The sequence below is a fragment of the Bactrocera latifrons genome, unplaced genomic scaffold (assembly GCF_001853355.1).
Source record: "Bactrocera latifrons isolate USDA-ARS-PBARC rearing strain unplaced genomic scaffold, ASM185335v1 scaffold_0, whole genome shotgun sequence".
Taxonomy (NCBI): Eukaryota; Metazoa; Arthropoda; class Insecta; order Diptera; family Tephritidae; genus Bactrocera; species Bactrocera latifrons.
Window position 1 is genome coordinate 4390853 of NW_017534406.1, and position 18904 is coordinate 4409756.

Below are 18904 nucleotides of genomic sequence, written 5' to 3' on the forward strand. Positions count from 1 at the left end.
TGATGACATGTACCAAATAGGGGTGAAATCGGTTCACAACCACGGCTGAAATCTCGATTACCACTTTATCATGCGAGAGTATAAAATGTTTCGGTGACACTCTTTGGCAATTTTAGACTGTTTGTTTTGTTTTAAAAATTTCGTATACAAACATTATACGCTTCGACAGTCAAAATGCTGGTAGTAACACAATAGTCTCAGGAAAATTTAGATCAAGTTTAGTATTCTTTTCAGAGTTGCTTTCAAATTTCGTATAATTCATTAAAACTCGTCAAATTTAATCTAAGTTTTTTCTTTCAGGTTTAAAACTGTGACTGATGCTCTATGCAGTATAACGCTTTTCCAGAATATCTTTAGCAAGGAATTTTTGGTTAACACTCCTGAGTACATATACAATAAACTCAGGTAAGTGAAATATTTATTTGATTTTCGATTCTTTTTTTTCATATTTGAGCACGAACACATATATGTATATGTTAGACAAGTTCCACTAAATCAAACCTAACTCAACTCAAACTAAAACTTTAAATTCGATTTTCAAATCCCATGATTCTAAAGGTTAATAGTTACGCTATGTGTAAAAAGAAAGAAAAACCCGCTTGTCTTTAATTAAATATTTGCCCTTTTGGAGAAGATCTATTTATTGTATACAGGCTGTTCTTCTTCTTTGGTCGCTTGTATCAAAAAAGGGAAAAATTGATGATTGCAACCATTAAAGTTTGGTTCTTCAGATCGCACAGCATCTTTCCTCAAACAGAGAGCAGAGCTGAGCTTTTCAGCAAATAGAAGTGCTCAGAAAATATATTCTATACTAGCGAAATTCATTATATGAACCACTGAGATATTTGGATTGAATCAAAGGTCCACATAAGTTCCGTTCTGATGCAGGAATCCCTTTACCAAATTCTATAGTCAGTTTCGAGAGATTGTCAGGAAACATGTCCATAAGCCTCAGTTTCTAAATTTTTGCAAAATTTTCTAAATTAATGAATCAATCCGACTCGTCCTTGAAACTTTTTGATCTAAACAACAATCTTTATACCCCATACAACATGTTGCAAGAGTACAAAAGCATTGCAATATTATTTTTTGTGCTAGCAACAAGAAAAAAATTGCAACAATACTAAGACCATGCGAGGAGAGTAGGAGCAGAGATAAAACATTGGAAATTGTGGTCAGCCACGCTCACTAGGGCAAAGTCAAAATGACAGTTGATTGCAAACCAACACGCACACATCTACATGCATGTGCATATGCTGCATGCAACATGAGTATACACAATTAATGTGAAACTTGTGCATATACAAGCATGCATGGGCACTTCAGCTATTAGTGCTGAGCTTTTGTGTAGATGTCTCAATTTTTGGACAAGCTTTGTGCGGGCATGTATATATGTATGTTTGCAGCTGTTTGTGTGTACGTTCATGTGTGTGTGCATTTTCACATTGATTTGCAGATTTTGAGATTTTAATTGATTTTCGCACAAGAATGCGTGCCACTTGCGGCTGAAAAGTGGCAGTTGACGATATTGCAGCAGGCGAAACGTGTCTCCAAAGGTGTACAAATAATACATGCAACTTGCCACACATATATGTATGTACGTGCATATATGCTATTAGGTGATAATCTATTGAAGTCGATTTAATTGAAATTCCAAAGGCAGCAATTCTCAAAAGCTATTTAAAATTTAAAATTGGATTTGCCTCGGTAGTTTTCAGAAATATCACAAATATGTTGACATACATTCACTAGAAATTGTATGCGTTTATTGTAAGCAAAAACAAAGTAGCCAACAGTGTTGCATGTCGTGTAAAACTTTCTGCTTTGCAATATTGGTGAAAAGGAAATCTTCTCTTAATTCAAAAGTGTAAAAATTTTAAATCAAATTAACACAGGCATTCAAAAGAAAATACTCAAAAGTTTAGTAGGCGTGAAAGCAAAAATATTTATGGTCAGCTTGACACTAAATGCGAGGTGAGCCATATGCGGCAAACGCAATTTAACGAATAAAATTGATTTATAAAAAATTATTTTCAATTACAAATTTTGACTTGGATAGAACGCTGTGTTCGAGTGGACCACTGCAAGGTTAGTCAGCACGAGCTTGTTACTGAATATATGGACACTACTTTTGAACGTAACTCACTCACTAGCTAGGGATGGGATGGAATCTGTGAAAGTTAGTTTAGAAAGTAAATCTCTTGATCAAATGTTCCCAACGCTGAAGAAGCAATACAAAGCTTGTCCTACGACAATCGAGTTGACGTAACAAGAGCAAACATGGAGTTTTTTCCGACCAAGTACTTACTACTAAATACCCTTCCCAGGTACATTTCTGTTAGTAACTATGGATACAACTAAGTTTGTTTGGAAGCTATATGCTATAGTACTCCGTTCTGAACAATTTTTTTGGAGATTATATTGTTACCTTAAGCTGTAATCCATGCCAAATTTCGTGCCGATACGACGTCAAATGCGAAACTTTTCCATACATGCCCTTTATTCCGATCGTTCGGCTTGTATGGCAGCTATATACTATAGTAATCTGATGTAAACAATTTCTTCGGATATTACATTGTTGCCTTAGAAAATAATCTATACCAAATTTCGTGAATATATCTTGTCAAATGTGAATGTTTTCCATACAAAAACTTGATTCCGATCATTCAGATTATATGGCAGCTATATGATATAGTGGTCCGATATCGGCAGTTCCCACAAATGAGCAGCTTCTTGAAGAAAAAATGACGTTTGCAAAATTTCAAAACGATATCTTAAAAACTGTTCGTATATATACAGACAGATAGACGGACATACAGACCGACATGGCTAAATCGACTCAGCTCGACATACTGATCATTTATATACATACTTTATAGGGTCTCCGACCCTTCCTTCTGAGTGTTACAAACTTCGTGACAAACTTAATATACCCTGTTCAGGGTATAAAAATATAGTAATAACGAACCATCTGAACTGAGTTTGACACGGACCGACTGAAGAAGCTGCATTTTCACGGTTTTTAATACAAACCTGTTTAATCGCCCTTAAAATAATATAATAAACCAATACAAACATGTCAAGGCTTAAATCAATTTACCACAAATTTGTATAAGACTCGGCATGGATTTACCTTTAATGCCTCCAGTGCCTTTAGAAATTTTTGCTTTCTTCGATTCTGGCTCATTTTAGAAACGCTAGCGCACAACCCTGGAAAGGGAGGACTCACCTTTTTCTTTTAGTTGATCGAAATCGTGAGCTACTTGAGTCATACGCAAAAGAATCGTTTCGGTTCACTCTCAAGTGAATGACGCTCAGAGAACTTTCCTCACTTGCGTGAACTTCTACACATGGTTCCAACCTGGCAGTACCCACGAGGGAAGCAGAGGAAAGTCTGGTCTCTTGGTATGAATCAGTTCGGGTCAAATTTCGTAAAGAAGGCTTCGATAATTTCCGTATTCCTAATAGTTTGCATTTTTCGCTAAGTAGTTAGAAAAGTAATTACTTCGATTTTCGAAGTTAGCCACCTAAAGCATAATATTTACCTTTGAATCTCCAATGGTCACGCTAATTTGACTGATGCTGTAAGAGGTTACTTTAGCTTTTTCACGGAACGAGATCAGGCTACAACCAGGCTCATCTCATTTATAATGTTATTCTTTAGAGCTGTCATTAGTGCATTAGCTTCTAATATCTTACTGAAATAATAAGCTAGGAGATCTACTTGTAAGACGTGATAAAAATGTAGTCAGTTTGTAGGCGAAATTTCATGCCAATCAAGCAATTACCCTATATTATCTTTTTAGCTTACTTTTAATTATTTTCTTCAATTGCCTGGTAGCCTGACATTTAGACCCAGTCCGCAAAATGAATGTCATTCGTCGCTGTTGGACGATTGGTTCGGCAGGCATGACATTTTAAGTGGAGCATGTTTCGAAATTTCGATTTTTGAAATTATCGAAAAGTAGATTTGGCTTTTAATAACTGAGCTATTGATATCAAAAAATGAATGTTACGAGGGTCTGGGACAGGCGACGGAGTGTGCGTTTAAAACTGTTAGGAACGAGAATGAAAATGTTAAGGCAACATATTGAACATTACGTTCAAGATCAACGAATGGATGGGCCATTTTTGTAGCTGTACAAGTGTAATGTCTCTGAATATCGACATCAATATGTTATAACGGATTTCGCTACATTATTAAGCTCCAGGTTTGGCCGGAAAAGTGGCTTAGCATTATTATGTCTTGAGATCCGGAAAAGTTAAAAACCAAAAACAATTATATAAGAGTATTGGAACATTTTAGGAACAAAGAACGGTTCCATTTGAGAAATGAAAAAAAAAACACTGATTTGTCGCAACCGATTGATAGATCCATATATACGATTAGATAAGATAATTAGATGAGGATTGTACCGCCACCTAAGGTCTATTGCGCCCTCTTCTAAGTCATAACTTTTCACCTGGCCCCAGCATATTGCTAAGTTCCAATATCCTGCAAGTTGTTAATGTTCGATGTGATCCCGAAAATTTGCACAAAAAACTAGTTCCATATGCATATAAGAGCTTCTTAAGCTTACAGTGGCCAGTGTTTGCCTCTTGGGAGTTTGATTACATATTTAAACCTGCTGAGGTTGTGACCACCAATCAGCAACTTTGCATGGCGGATGCCTTATTGCCAATGTCTCTCCCTGTCTACTTTATTTTCCTTTTCAGAGCAGCCCTTTATGGCGTGAGGACCTATCGCGATGAAGGGTTTAGGTCGTACCATATTAGTGAGTGTTGCGGAGCGGACAAGCTCATCAGCCTGTTCATTCCTGCTAATGCCGTTGTGGTTGAAAACCCAGATAAGGTGCACATAGTTGCGTTCCGATAAACTGTTCATCCTTTCTTTAAATTCCTGCACCAGTAGCGATTTAATACCGTAGGCAGAAATTTGTGATATATATACCGCATAAGCTGATTGAATGTCGAAAATCACTATATTCGGTTTATTAGAGCTAGGGGAAGATCTGGTCTGAATCCATCGAATTTCTACTTCTCATTTTAAATTTTTTTTATATCGAGAAGTTCCTTTGCAGGTGTCTATATTTCCATTTAGATTTGACACTGTAGCCTAATTATTTATCAATGTTAAAAGTGATGCCAAAGTTTTATTCAAAATCGGTTTTGAATAGTTTGATAAACAGCCTACTTTGCAGTGATAGTGTTGTACCACAAACATAAAGGATATTTATTTACTCAATGGTAGTAAGAAATTCCTGTCTCTCAATTCTTTACAAAATATAGTGATAAATGTGAAGGAGTCTACTGGCCAACCAAAAAAAAAAGCTCTGTGGTCGACATTATCGACTGAACATGGAAATAGAAACACAAGCTCATATCAGTATAATACCACACAGTGTAGGCTTTACAAACTAAGAGCAAGCAAAATTTTCGAGAAATTTAAAAGAGCCACAAATTGTATGCCGCAGACTGACACATTTTCATGGTCACTCGAACTAATGCCGTGGAAATGCGAAATTCAACATTTGCCATTGGCCAACAAAGGCATATTGAAATATGTGAGGCGGTAGGGAAGGAGCCATAGGTCAGTCCGAGGCGGTGAGTCCTAACTGCAACACGCACAGAGTCGCACACATACATGTGTGTTAAGGCAACGGTCGTGCCTACCTGCCAGCTAAGTTGATTACAAATAAAAGTCGCGTTAAGTATGTCCATACAAGTATAACCTTGGTGACAACACTTGATGGTGGGAGGGGTGCGAGCGAAGTCGGGCCGAACGTGAGCGGCGTTGGCAAAAATTTAACTGCAACACAACCAACTGTCTGTGTGTGAGTTTTGCTGATGGATGCGGGACATTGATGAAGCTGCTGCGCCCCTTGTGCTGATGGTGGAAACGATACGAGACATAGAGGGCATTTAGGTATGTGGTAGGCAAAAACTGGACCAGTGATTACTGCACTGGCAAAGGTTGACAATACTGAATGCTGAACAACATAGAGCATTATGTCTACTCTAACTCGGCATGTGTGCGTGTGTGAGCGCGTGTGTATGGCGAAGTGTTTACTGAGTGTAGCTCATTGCCGGTTGGAGAGTTGCAACATTAATCAGGATAGTGAGTAGTATGTGGCTTACATACATACAAACATACATACATACATATGTTTATGTGTACGTACATTAACTTGCGTCGAAAATTTTCATGAATAGAAAGTAAAATACGCATTACTCAGGTGTATGTGTGAGTATTTGGGCATATTTCATGGTCGCATTTTGCGCGTTGCGTCATTTTATTGCTGCACAATTGTTAGAAGGCTATTGTCCAGTAGACTTGGTTGTTGCAATCGTGCTTTATTAAGAAATATATGAATAAATGGTTGAGATGCATCACGACATTATTAAATAACGCTCACAGTTTTTGAGATATCGATAGAAATTTTGCACATTTTCTTTCCTTAGCAAGAAGCTGCAAATTTGTAGAAATCGCCGATGTCGAATCAATACAACCTATCCTCTTTATAGTCATAGAAACTGTTTCCGCGGTTATTGCCGAATTTACAACAGTGTGTCACTCGATCCTCTTTTTCGCTGCTTGTGGACAATTTTAGATTTTAAGTGTAGTCAGGTCCTTCTCCACCTGGTCTTTCCAACGGAGTGGAGGTCTGCCTCTTCCTTATAATTACTGAGGAATTGACGCATATTTTTACTGTGCACATTTTTATGTATTTTACAATAAAAAAAGTCAAAGTTATGTTTAATGTACATATCTTTTAAGCCACTTAAGCTACAATAACCAAATTCGCTCCTTAGAAATCCTCTATCGATATTGTAAAAAAATCGGAAGATGAACCCATCCACTTCCCATACAACGGTACTGTTAAAAACTTCTAATAGTGCGATAAAGCAGTGACTAAATATGCCGGACGTTGTCGGCGTGTTTTGCGTGTACCTACTGACGTCAGCGCTCAAGAGCACAGTGATCAGTTTGGAATGGACACACTAACCATTTCAGTAAGGTTCGTGGCCCATCTAAAACCTTTGCCGTACTTTTAGTCCGGCACCCGATTGCAATGCAACTCCACATATAACTGACAATATGTCGATTCTTCCCGCATTCTGGTTTTAACCACAACCATTACGATACTACCCGTGTTGACAGTCCCCATTGAAGCCGGTTGAAGCGAAGTACAAGGACTCCTGCTCCCCAATGTACCAGAATTATGTCTCCGGCCAGACCAAGCAGCCGAAACTACTACCAATTGAGTTTCCATACGGTTCTGGACTGCCGTCTGGAACGCCTTCGCCGCCTACACAATTCAAGCGAACATGAGCCTAACTGTTCGGTATTCCGACTGGTGGAGATCACACCAATATCATCTAAATGTCCATCAATCCAGCTAATCCCCATACCACCCAGATTCCTAATGCCCGTGTACATCGGGCATTTTGCAATAACATGAACCCAATCCTCGACCCGCTCCTCACACAAACACCCTGACCTATTAGATAGGTTGGGTTTTTTATCACTGTGCGAAAGTTCCCTTTATAGCATAATATTAAATTCCATTTATATATATATATCGCCCCCTAAAATCCAAAATAACGTAACAATATTTTCGGAAATTTACAGGAAAAAGAATGAAGCACAAAATTGTATTTACAAAATTTAAATATTGGTAAAAACCAGGTTATTTCTGATAGCAGAACCTTAAAATGTTGTAGATATGTACTTATATGTATGTAATTTGCAGTAGTGGGTCGTAATCAATGAAACACTCAATTTCGAATTTTTTGATCATACATTATTTTGCATTTTGGGTGACGATATATAAAGTTGCTTCGAGTCTGATCTTCTGATTGACGTTTTAGATCTACATAAATCAGCCTTTTCTTACTTGTATAATATCTCTTAATGAAAATTGATTTTTTTTTTAATCTATAACGTGCTATTAATAGCATTGGCTAGCTAATAGAAAAAATCACTAGAATATGCATTGTTTTACCCCTTAAAGTACACAAGCCAAGCCAATAGAAAATATGTTTCTGAAATTAAAGTCGACCACTATTTGTTCTTTGTACTTTGTACATTTCGTACCAGTTTAGAGATGGTATTTAGTATTAATTTTCTTATACAGCTTTTTCAGTTTCTACTGCAGTTGGCTCTCAATTCCATACGCACATATGTACAATGCTGTGCAACTGTATGAACAGTTAGGTTTTTGCACATTGATGAAATGTCAAATAGTAACCGACATAATGAATGTGAAACGTATTTTTACTTCCACTTGCTACGTGATTTTTCATGATTTGCGTGACATTCGCTCACAGTGAGCGTTTACAAATGCACTCACAACGCACACACATACATATATGTTTATATTTGGTATGTGTATTGTTGCTGTTTACGTTTAGACATCCTGCAAAGCCGATGTCTGTGTTAGTAAAACGGATGTGTGAACCAAAGCTTTGCGTTGGCATTTATCATTTGTAGGGCAGCTCACTTTGAGCACAGCGTGTGGGAATAGATTTTTGAAACAAATTTAATGCGGCAAATTGCATGTAGCATTGTGGTTTTGCAAGAAAATTCTCTTAATTATTTCCTTCGCAAAATGCCTAGACGGAAATGTATTATACACCTGCGCTCGGAGAATTTCTTTACAAAGTAAAATAAATGCTACAAAATGTTGCAGTACAGTCTGCAAGTTGGCCACTTGTAAGTATATTTGAGGCAAAACAAAAAAAAAAAAAAAAATATTTACATATTTCTTAATTTATATTCTCACTTCTTGGGTTGCACACAACAACGCGTTTATGTATGTGGCAAGCTCACATGTACATTTGCATTGTGTGGCCATAAATGGCAGCCGGAAATGCATTACATCTTCACATGCGGCAATTAATCAGTCTTATTTGCATGCAAATCTTGGCAACGCCGCACTGGTGCAAGGGAAAGTCCTTTGAAGCAAGGGCGAAAGCGCAATGTAAAGTGTAACGGTTATTTGTAGTGCTCCTTTCAGTATAACCTACTCAGAAGAATTGTGTTAGCGATTCCAAGAAGTGGAATTAACTGAAAAAAGTGAAAATAGCTAGGCTTTTTGAAAACAAAGTGTTAACGTTATCCTTTTACAAAAATAGAATTAAGTCTTGCATTTCTTAAAAAAAAGAAAAAAATAAATAACAATGAAAAGTAGGAAATTAAAAGGGCCCTTTTAGACATTTGGTTTTCAAGAATAAATGAAACTCATATAATTGATGTTCCAAAAAGAGCTAATTTTTTTTGAAATATCGCGCGTGAGTCGTGTCAAGGTGTCATGTTATGTTTGTTCAGTATTGCTTGGCATTTCGGTGTGCAAAACTTACGCCGACCAATAAATCGCTCAACTTTATTACGAAAATTCATGAATTATAAATAATGTGTTTGACGCGTTCGCTCAACTTATGGGCGGCATAATCGGCCTACTGAGCGTACTATTCACAACACCATCACACATCTTGGGACCGAGCATTCATTATTGGATAATATTCGGATTTGAGGCGTCGACTCGGCGCCGTTCGCAGCAACTCGGTCTGACGTATGGAACAACTTGGCGCATTTTATGTCGACATCTTAATTGAAAGCATACAAAATACAGCTCGATTGACCACCAAGATCGTGTGATATCCCACCGTGAGACGTTCTCCTGTGAGAATACGTATAAAGTCAATAACTAGCCGAATGTTCGCTTTTACAGCGTTAATCGTCTGTAATTTATATGAGTAAGCAGACAACTTCACATAATCTCCCATAAATAACACATTGGTTAAATCGCACGATCTTGGAGGCGACGTAACAGGCCCACAATGTGAGATAATCACTCCCCAAATGTTCCCTTTAATATAACACGTGGCGTCATCTCGTTCCAACCAAAGGTCGTCTACATCAATACTCTCCAATTCCGATACGAAAAAGTCATTAATCATATCTCTACAGCGTACCACATTGACTGTAATATTATGATCGGCTTCATCTTAAAGCTTGATGTCGTCTAACCACAGAGACTTTCTGCGGAAACAACATCTCAGTAATGGCTAGTGGATTATAATCACACAAAATTTTGTTTACTAACGTACCCATTAAACCAAAAGTGAGCTTCATAGTTGAACAAGATTTTCCTGTCATTCGGATTTTCCTGTTCTCGAATGATCGCGATGGTCCTTCGTCTTCAGTTCTTTCACGAGTTGAACTTTCTAGGCTCGCAAACTAATCGTCTGCAAAATCTGGATCTTAGTACAATATTTGCGCGAGATGGCGGATGAACCTACTCGGGTCTTCTTCGGTATTCTGCTCTAAGCAGCAATAACGTTCGATACGCACTGTACAGCATCTCTGAGAACGTGGGTTATCAGCTAGACTAAACGCGGTATATTTATTTCCAAATCCTAAACCAAAATGAGTATTACAGAAGAAGGTAATCAAGAACACGGTTATTAGAACGTTAAGCAATACTAAAAGCTTCGTCCTAATCGGGAAGGATCTCTCCGAGATATTCGATACCAAACGAGGTTTCAGACAAGGCGACTATCTATCGTGCGACTTCTCCAATCTACAGCTGGAGAAAATAATTCGAGCTTCAAAGCAAAATATAGAAGATATAATCTTTTATAAAAGAGTACAGCTGCTAGCGTACGCCGATGTTATTGATATCATTGGCTTTCTCAAGACGAAATATCTCCTGTCATCAAACAAACAGTCTCACGCCAATGTTGACAGTCATAACTTCGAAGTCGTAGATAATTTCGTCAACCTTAGAACCAGTATTAACACCAACAACAACTCCAACCTCAAAATCCAACCCAAAATATGTAACTCTTGTCAACAGGTTCTACTGCGGACTGAGTATGCTGTTGAGAAGAAAAGTCCTCTCTCGAGTCACTCATCATTTCCGTTCTTCTATATGTCGTAGAAGCATGAACGATGATAATATCTGACAAGTCGAGTTTTCGAGAGAAATGTTCTACGGAGGTTTTTTGAGTCGGTGAATATCCGAGTCGATGATATAGTTCAAATATTTAAGATACAGCCGTTACGCTGGATAAGTCATGGCGTCCGAATGGATGCCAACATTCCAGCTCTAAGAGTATTCGACGCAAATAAATATGAAGACCACCATTCTGAACCAGGTGGAGAAGGACCGGACAATACTTGGAGTTTCAAATTGCCACCAAACAGCGAAAAGCAAAAACGACTGACGCAATGTTTTAAACTCAGCTATAATATTGCGAATATAGCAAATATTTATTTCCAAGGTCTGTTATTTTGCACCGGTTCTTTTGCTACCCTGTTCTATCCGGAGTTTTTTTAGTATCTCAGGTATCTATACGCCAAAACATACTTATGAGCTCAAACAAATGAAGTGCGCACACAGTCCACGTGATAAAGAAAACACAAAGGAGAATCCCTAGTTAAGTGAAGCACGTCGCTTAGTCACATTCGCTCCACATGCCAGCTTTATAACTGCAGTGATTCGTGTTGTGTCGCAAACTGAGAAACGTTCGTGGATCCACACAAGATGATGAGAAAATTTGCGCTGCTGCTGCTGCATGCCACTTGATTGAGTGAACTGTTGGTGGATGCAGTTAAGCGCACTGAATAGAGCACGTGCTGGCGACAAGTTGACAAAAAACTTAAGCCAATGGCCAACAGAAAATGAACGAACAAAAAACAAGAAAGAAAGCAAGTAGAAAAGGTGGTAAGGAAGAATGAGGTTACACGTGGAAAGGATGGAACTAAAGGTTTTCTAAAACGCGCCATCCCTCTGTTTGATAAAGTGAAGCTTGTAGTGATGACTAAATACGGGATAACACACGTTCGTCCTAATTTGTCGAAAAAGGGTACAAAAAGTGCACAAATAAATAAAGACAAAATAGTGGTTTCGAAAGTAAAACGAACGAAATTGCCGAGAAGACAGGTAATAAGTACATGCTGCAGCCTAAAGCCACAGGCGCTTCACGTGTGAGCCATAATGGAGATTGTGCTGGTCAGTTGGTCGTTGTGGGCAGAGTCCGTTAAGCTGCAGTTAGACCTTTGTATTCACACTTTTGACTGCCACCAAAAGGCAACTTGCCAAAAAGAGCCACTTGTGCGCCGACGAGCTGTAGCTCGCTGATAAGTTGCCGAAGTGCAAAAAACACAAAAAAAAAAAAAAAAAGGAGCTCGCACAATGATGGGTGGTTTGTGTGGTAAACTGGCCGACAGAGTACCTTTTTGAAGTCAATGAGCAATAAGAGCTGGGGTAGGGGAGCGCTGTTGCAACATGAGACTGCGGTAATTAATGAGCAGCTGCGCTGACAACCGACAATGTGCTCTTTTATTTTAGGCAACCCGGTGTGACACACTCTCCAACAAACACTCATCGTCACCTTTTTATGCAAATTTGCCGTGTGTACTTATGTATATGCTATATTTGAATGCAACCATGCTGGCTCTTGCCTATGTACTTACAATGTATATTGAGCGAGATGCGCTTTGAAACCGACGGCGGTACACCGTTTGATGCAATGCAGAGGTATGAGCCCATTTCGTTGCGTGAGATTTTCGTCAGCTTCAACACTTCGCCGCGAAATGAAGACACTGTGTGCGAGACAAAGCAGAAATGCAGAGAATTAGGAAATAGATAATGTTGAGGCCTTTTTTGAGCACTAGTTTTAAGAAATTTGTTGTCAATATTTGCTCACCCATGGTCTTTGTGCCGATGTTGTCTTTGAGCACAATTTCGTTGCCATCCTCCCGGCGCCATGTCACTATTGGTTCCGGATAGCCGCGTGCCCTAGATGCAAATGACATTATTATTTATAATATTTATTATAATTAAAATTTTAATATTTCTGCAATAATACCTTTTTTTTATAACTTATATACATATATTTTAATTTTTAGAGGGAACGAAATTCATAGTTAATAGAATTGGTTGTAGGAAAAATAATTTCACTAGCTTTAAAATATATGTATGTATATATAAAATATTTTTTTTCGGCTTATTTGCAACCAGTTATTTCGGATTACAAACTTGATGGATAAGTTTTAATCGAAAATGTTTCTATATTGTAAAAATTGAAAGAAACTCATAATGGGTTGAAACCGACCGGAAACGAAAGACTAAATAGTAAAAATAACTTAAGGTCCGTCTGTGGTCTGGAAGAGGAATAGAAGGAACGTGGTTGAAATATTACGGTTAAAGGTTTATCTTGACTTCCTGTGAAACTACGAATCCTATGGAAAAAAGTTATGTTAAATATCATTGCAAAAATTACTGAAAATTTGCACAGGCGTTTTACTTCTATTTCCTCCAGCTCAATGGGATGTCTGAAGGTATGATCTCCCAAGTGAGGATTTAAGTATTGACCTTCGAAACCAGAGACAGTCAAGAAGGAAGTGATGAGTTGTTTCCATCTTATCCTATTCCATACAACTTTTGCAGATGTCGTTTAGTAAATTCAAAATAGGGAACGGCTAGCCTTACTGAAGGCTAAGATATCCTCTCTCTGACGATCAATCTTTGGACACAAAACTTTTTTGGACTTTTGCCACAGCGCATGTACCGATGGTGGCTCAGCGCCGGCCAAGCTCCTCGAAGCCCGGCTATGTGGCAATCGAACACAAGAGGATATGGAAGCACTGACCCGTTTCCATTCTACCGATAGCGGTTCTAGGGTGCCTTTTCTTTCCAACTTATCAGCCATACAGTTTCTTGCGATTCGACTGTGGCCTGGCAGCGAGGTTAGGCACTCTTTGACCTTCTCTGAACGCTCTGTTTATGAGTTCAAGTCTAATATCGCCGCTCTGATATCTGAGTGGATGGTCATTTCTCTGAAGGAGGCTTCACTCCGAAGCAATAAATCAATTGCCACCATAGTGGCTGCAACCTCGTCCAGGAAGACACTGACATAGTGGGAAACTTTCCACCAGCCAGAGTTCGGTTTGGCAACTCAATGATCGAAATGATTAGGTATGAAGTTAAAGTGAGTGAGGATTTCCGTGTGTTCAGGCACGTGTTCTTTTAGAAGCCAGATTCTCTGAGGCTGATAACAACATTCGCAGCCATACACTTTCCGACTATGTCCAATGTGGGCAATATGTGCAAGATGGCGTTAAGCGCCATGATTGGAGTGAACTTTAGTGCACTACGCATGCTGATGAGCGCTTTGCAAGTGTGTTCTTTTCTAGGGCCCTCCACCACATAATGACTCCATAGAACATATTGGGCTTAACAATGCTGTCGTAGAGGTAGAGGACCACTTATATAAGTAGCGCTTAATATTAATGGAATTGGTACAGATGTTGGTTTAAACCTTATATCTCTAACATAATTAGATCCTTTGGTTGACATTTTCCACATCATCTCAATAAAAAAATTTAGACTCTTCGATAGAATTCATGTCTGATATTTCTTATTTGAGTATCATTTTAATATAATATCGCTCACGGGAAGAATATAATTTGATTCAGATTGATTGAGTTAATATTAATACTATGTAGTAAACAGTGAAACTACTTTAATAATAAGCATAAAAGGATTACCTCAATGAGGAGTACTATCATCTCTTAGAGGTACTCATGAAGAACTGTGGCCTAAAACCAAAAATAGTCATGTGGATGTACACGGCAGTCATTAGAACAATGATTATATATGGAACATCAGAAAATATCAAATTAAAAAGAATACAGAGGGCAGCCTGAGCAGGCGATATAGGAGCGATTAAGTGATGTACATATGAATATGTTTATTTTCATACGGAAAGTGCAAAAATTGTCTGCCTTAACCATTAAGGAGATTGGTGGTTGCATCAGAAAGAAGTATAGTTATAGCGAAACTCTGAACTAGCTGGATACTAATCTTAATATATCAGGCAATATCGTGACAAGGCTGGATTTCAGTATTTATTTTCAAGTCAGAATACTCTCCTCCGGATAGAGTAGGGCATATACTGTAAGAATATTGATATCTCTCTCTATTCGTCTAGCAAACTCAGCTCAGAAAAGATCTGTGGTGTGTTCTACTCACAAATACAGAAAGCGTCCATTTGCACAGACATCCAGGCGGCATTGATAGCCTTGTCGTCGAAGATTAATTACAGCATAATAGAGATATGTAAGACAGCTGTAAGTTCCATGGCATATCAACTGCACTTGTCCATAATTTGAATTTCCGGTCACAGGAACATTTTCGGTAACGAAAAAGCAAACGAATGTGCCAAGTTAGCAGCCGAGGCAGATATAATACCGTGATTGCTAGGCAAGATCCAGAAGGAGCTCAACTTACTATTTGAACAAATACCTTAGAATAGATGAAAACCTACAATCAAGTGCAAATAGATATGACAATATATGGCAAAGGGAAGAATAAATAGGTCCAAGAAAATTACATACAGATAATAACTGCTATAACGGCCAGTCTCATACTAACTTTTATCGCATAGGTTTGAATATATAGCCTTACAAAATTGGGTTTTCGGAAACACAACCCAATTTTGGCACGTTTGCTATCTCTCGATACACGCAAGGGCTTGGCTTAAACCAGTTGAACCATTAGGTTGTCAAAAAAGTCTTGCGGTATTTTCGCTAGTTCGCGCTGAGAGCGCGTAGTTCTACTTTTATTCGTCGCATCGGGTCATGCTATACCGTTTTGGAAAGCTAATTTCACGCGCTGACACGTGTTTGACTGATTGTCGTTTCTTGTAAGTCGTTCGTGAGTTATAGCGTCGCAAACATGGAGCAAAATAAAGAGAAAATACAGCATATTTTACAATACTACTACGATAAAAGCCAAAATGCATCTCAAGCCGCCAATAAAATTTGTGTAGTTTATGGGCCCGATACAGTTTCCATTTCCACCGCACAACGATGGTTTCAACGTTTTCGTTGTGGTGTAGAAGTGGTCGAAGATGCGCCACGCTCGGAGGTTGATTCGGCGCCGTTCACATTTTTTATCAAGATCTTAAATTGAAATTGTACAAAATACAGCTTGTGAAAGAACTGAAGCCACTTAACCTTCCCAAACGACATCGCTTCGGGCTCTTGTAAAGTTCCAAAAAGATCCGACGTTTCTCCAAATTTTGTTCAGGGATGGGGGCTCATTTCTGGCTCAATGGGGATGGAAACAGGCAAAATTGGCGTGATTATTTGAGGCCTGAAATTGAAGCTCGTGATCAAGTCGGTATTTGGTTTCAACAAGACGCCGCCACTTTCCACACATCGCATGGATCAATGGATATATGGAGAGAACGTTTTGATGAGTAGTTAATTTTACGTTTTTGGCCGGTCGATCGGCTACCAAGATCGTGTAATATCACATATTCCTTTAGGTCTAGTCTAAAATCTGTGCGGACAATTCCGCTTCTATTCAGGCGTGTCGTTTGACAGTTACCAGTCGAAATGCTTGAACGAGTCGTCTAAAATTGGACTCTGCGAATGGACCATCTAAAGAATATTCTTTCGAATGATAAAGACTATTACCCCTTAAATTTTAAATTTCTCTGTTTTTTCTTTAAAAAAGTAGGGAACCTCGAAATGGATCACCCTTTATAAAAAACAGTGATATATGGCAAGTCATTTCCAATGCACATGTTATTGACGAATAGTATATATTCTCAAACAGCTTAATTTTAATACTTAGTATCCTGTGAGAATTAATTGATACTTCAACATTAAATTAAAATTGATTTTTTTTTAGTTTAAAAGACTTAGTTCTTCAAGTTAGAAGAAAAAACTAAAATTAAAAGGAAATAGTAAAATTTACACTTAAAGTCATATTCAAAAGGTCGCCACTATAATTTTTAAATTCTACCCACTTTTTATTGTTTCTTATCGCACAAAAGCAGATGTCATTGCCAGCGAACTTAAATTTCTTTGGACCCCGAAGCAACAGCACACACACACAATATTATATGTAAATAAAAACTTACACTCCCAGAAAAATTAGTCGGCGGTAAGAGAGCGTCTACTCTAACTCGCACCGAGGCACTGGCTTTGTTTAGCGCGCACCCGTAATGTATGCAACACTTTTGATGATTGCATTACTTGCAGGCAAATGTCTACCGAACAAAAGCCGGCAGCTGCAGAAGTGTAAACAATGGCGCTTGCCTGAACTGCAGCCAACTCGGTTAGGTCCATTTACACAGTGTCAGTGACTGGCTTAGACTTTCAAAGCATGTTTGCATACTTTTGGGCGTTTAAACATAAGTGTGAACAAGCTGCCGGCTAGTAAGGGAAAACAGGCTAACAAACTGAGGCAAGACAACTAAAAAAAAAACAAAAATAAATGGTAAAAACGCTGCAGCAGTGTTGAAAACTTTCGACGAAAAGTTCGGCAGTGGCAGCATCATAAAGTGCAGTGCATTAATTAATTCATTTGTCGGTCGGAAATTACTTAGCATTCCATCTAAGTTCAATGTCTAACAAGACGAGACTGGCTGTTGCAAAAATTGAGTAAAAGATAAAACATATTTTGCGAAAATTTTCGAATTCCAACAAAGTGGAAATTTAACAATGTACTTAAGTTAAATATTAAGTGAAATTCACTCGCCTCATGACTTGCTGCAACCTTTTTGCTTTTAAGCACACATACTTGCATGTGTGTGCATGTGTCTTCTTTGGGTCAATAAATCACCAACAAAGTGAGGAACAAATACAAACTGACCAAATAGTTTGAGTCCTCTGCACATCCTTACTGCGCCCGATATCCTTCTCTGTGTCTATGCTCCTTTGTTGCGTTCTCTCTACTTTGCTGCAACACTCAGCCATTCATTATTGTGGCAAATGTGGTAGAAATTTTGCTACTTTGTGGTACATTTAGTAACTGTATGCTTGACTCCGTGCAGAGCAAGTGTGGCGGCCAGCGAAATGGCAAAGTTCTGTCCACTAAATCAAGAAGAATGAAGTGTCGCTTAATTTGTTGACATTATTACTTAATGGCGGTGGACACACCTCACACCCGCTCTAAACGTTGGGGCAGCAAGATTTTGTTGAATTATTTGTTGTGGTTTTATTACTGTTGGGCAAAAGTAATTTTTTATTGGCCAAAAATTATCACAAATGACTTTGAGCCAGTTCTCGGCGCAGTGTGCAGAGCTTTTGTTGTAACCGCTAGCGGCTTTGAGGATTTTAGTTGATTTTAATGAGCACACTATGTTAAAGCAGGTTAAATAGCAAAATATAAAAACGAAATTAGTTTTCGTGTGTGTGCCTCAGAAGTATATATTCAATTAATTTTCTTTAGAAAAAAGAAACGTTTTAACTTTAAAACTAGTCACTGATCTCGCAAATAACTGTAATTATTCTGTCATTCCAGTTTTTGAGATATTGATCTGATTAGCTGTCAGAATCGTCGATATTGGACCAATATGACATTAATGTTCCATAAAAATTGACAGATCAAAATCAAAATTTTCTATGGAAAACTTGTTTATTTCCCAAGATGTCTTCATGAAATTTCGCACAAATTATTTTGGAAAGAATTTTTACTGCATCCGAATAAATTTCGTAGAATTTTTTATATTTATAATATTTTTGAATATTCGAATTACTTTATTATATAGAAAGTTTTGTACAATTTACAAATTTCGTTTCGGATAAAAGTATCGACGAAACCCACTTACGGGGTTTGCCCGGAAAATAATAGGACTGAGTTTCTTCCGCCGCGACTGTACTTCGAAGCGTGCGCGCACCGACTGGTTTCGGCAGAGGGCGTTCCCAGCTAACGAACGAGCGGCTGGTCTATTGTCTCCGAGTACTTGGAGAATCAGGACAAACATTTTCGCGGAACACGTTTCTGTGAGTGGTACAAGCCGAAGACGCAGCGTTTGTTAGCGCAGAGGTACGCGATTAAATTCTGTGTGAAACTCGGTCGATATGCGGGAAGAGGTC

At 38.3% G+C, this 18904-nt stretch overlaps 1 protein-coding gene across 1 annotated transcript in view; it reads right to left on the bottom strand.

Annotated features, from left to right (window-relative positions):
* Nucleotides 1–18904, bottom strand: part of LOC108966445 (lachesin) — an 82216-nt gene that overhangs the window by 17862 nt on the left and 45450 nt on the right. Inside the window, exons 5-6 of the mRNA XM_018929736.1 lie at nucleotides 12718–12809; nucleotides 12485–12613 (exon numbers count right to left, since the gene is read on the bottom strand). Of these exons, the coding sequence (XP_018785281.1) occupies nucleotides 12485–12613; nucleotides 12718–12809 (221 nt within the window). The remainder of the gene's footprint in view (nucleotides 1–12484; nucleotides 12614–12717; nucleotides 12810–18904) is intronic.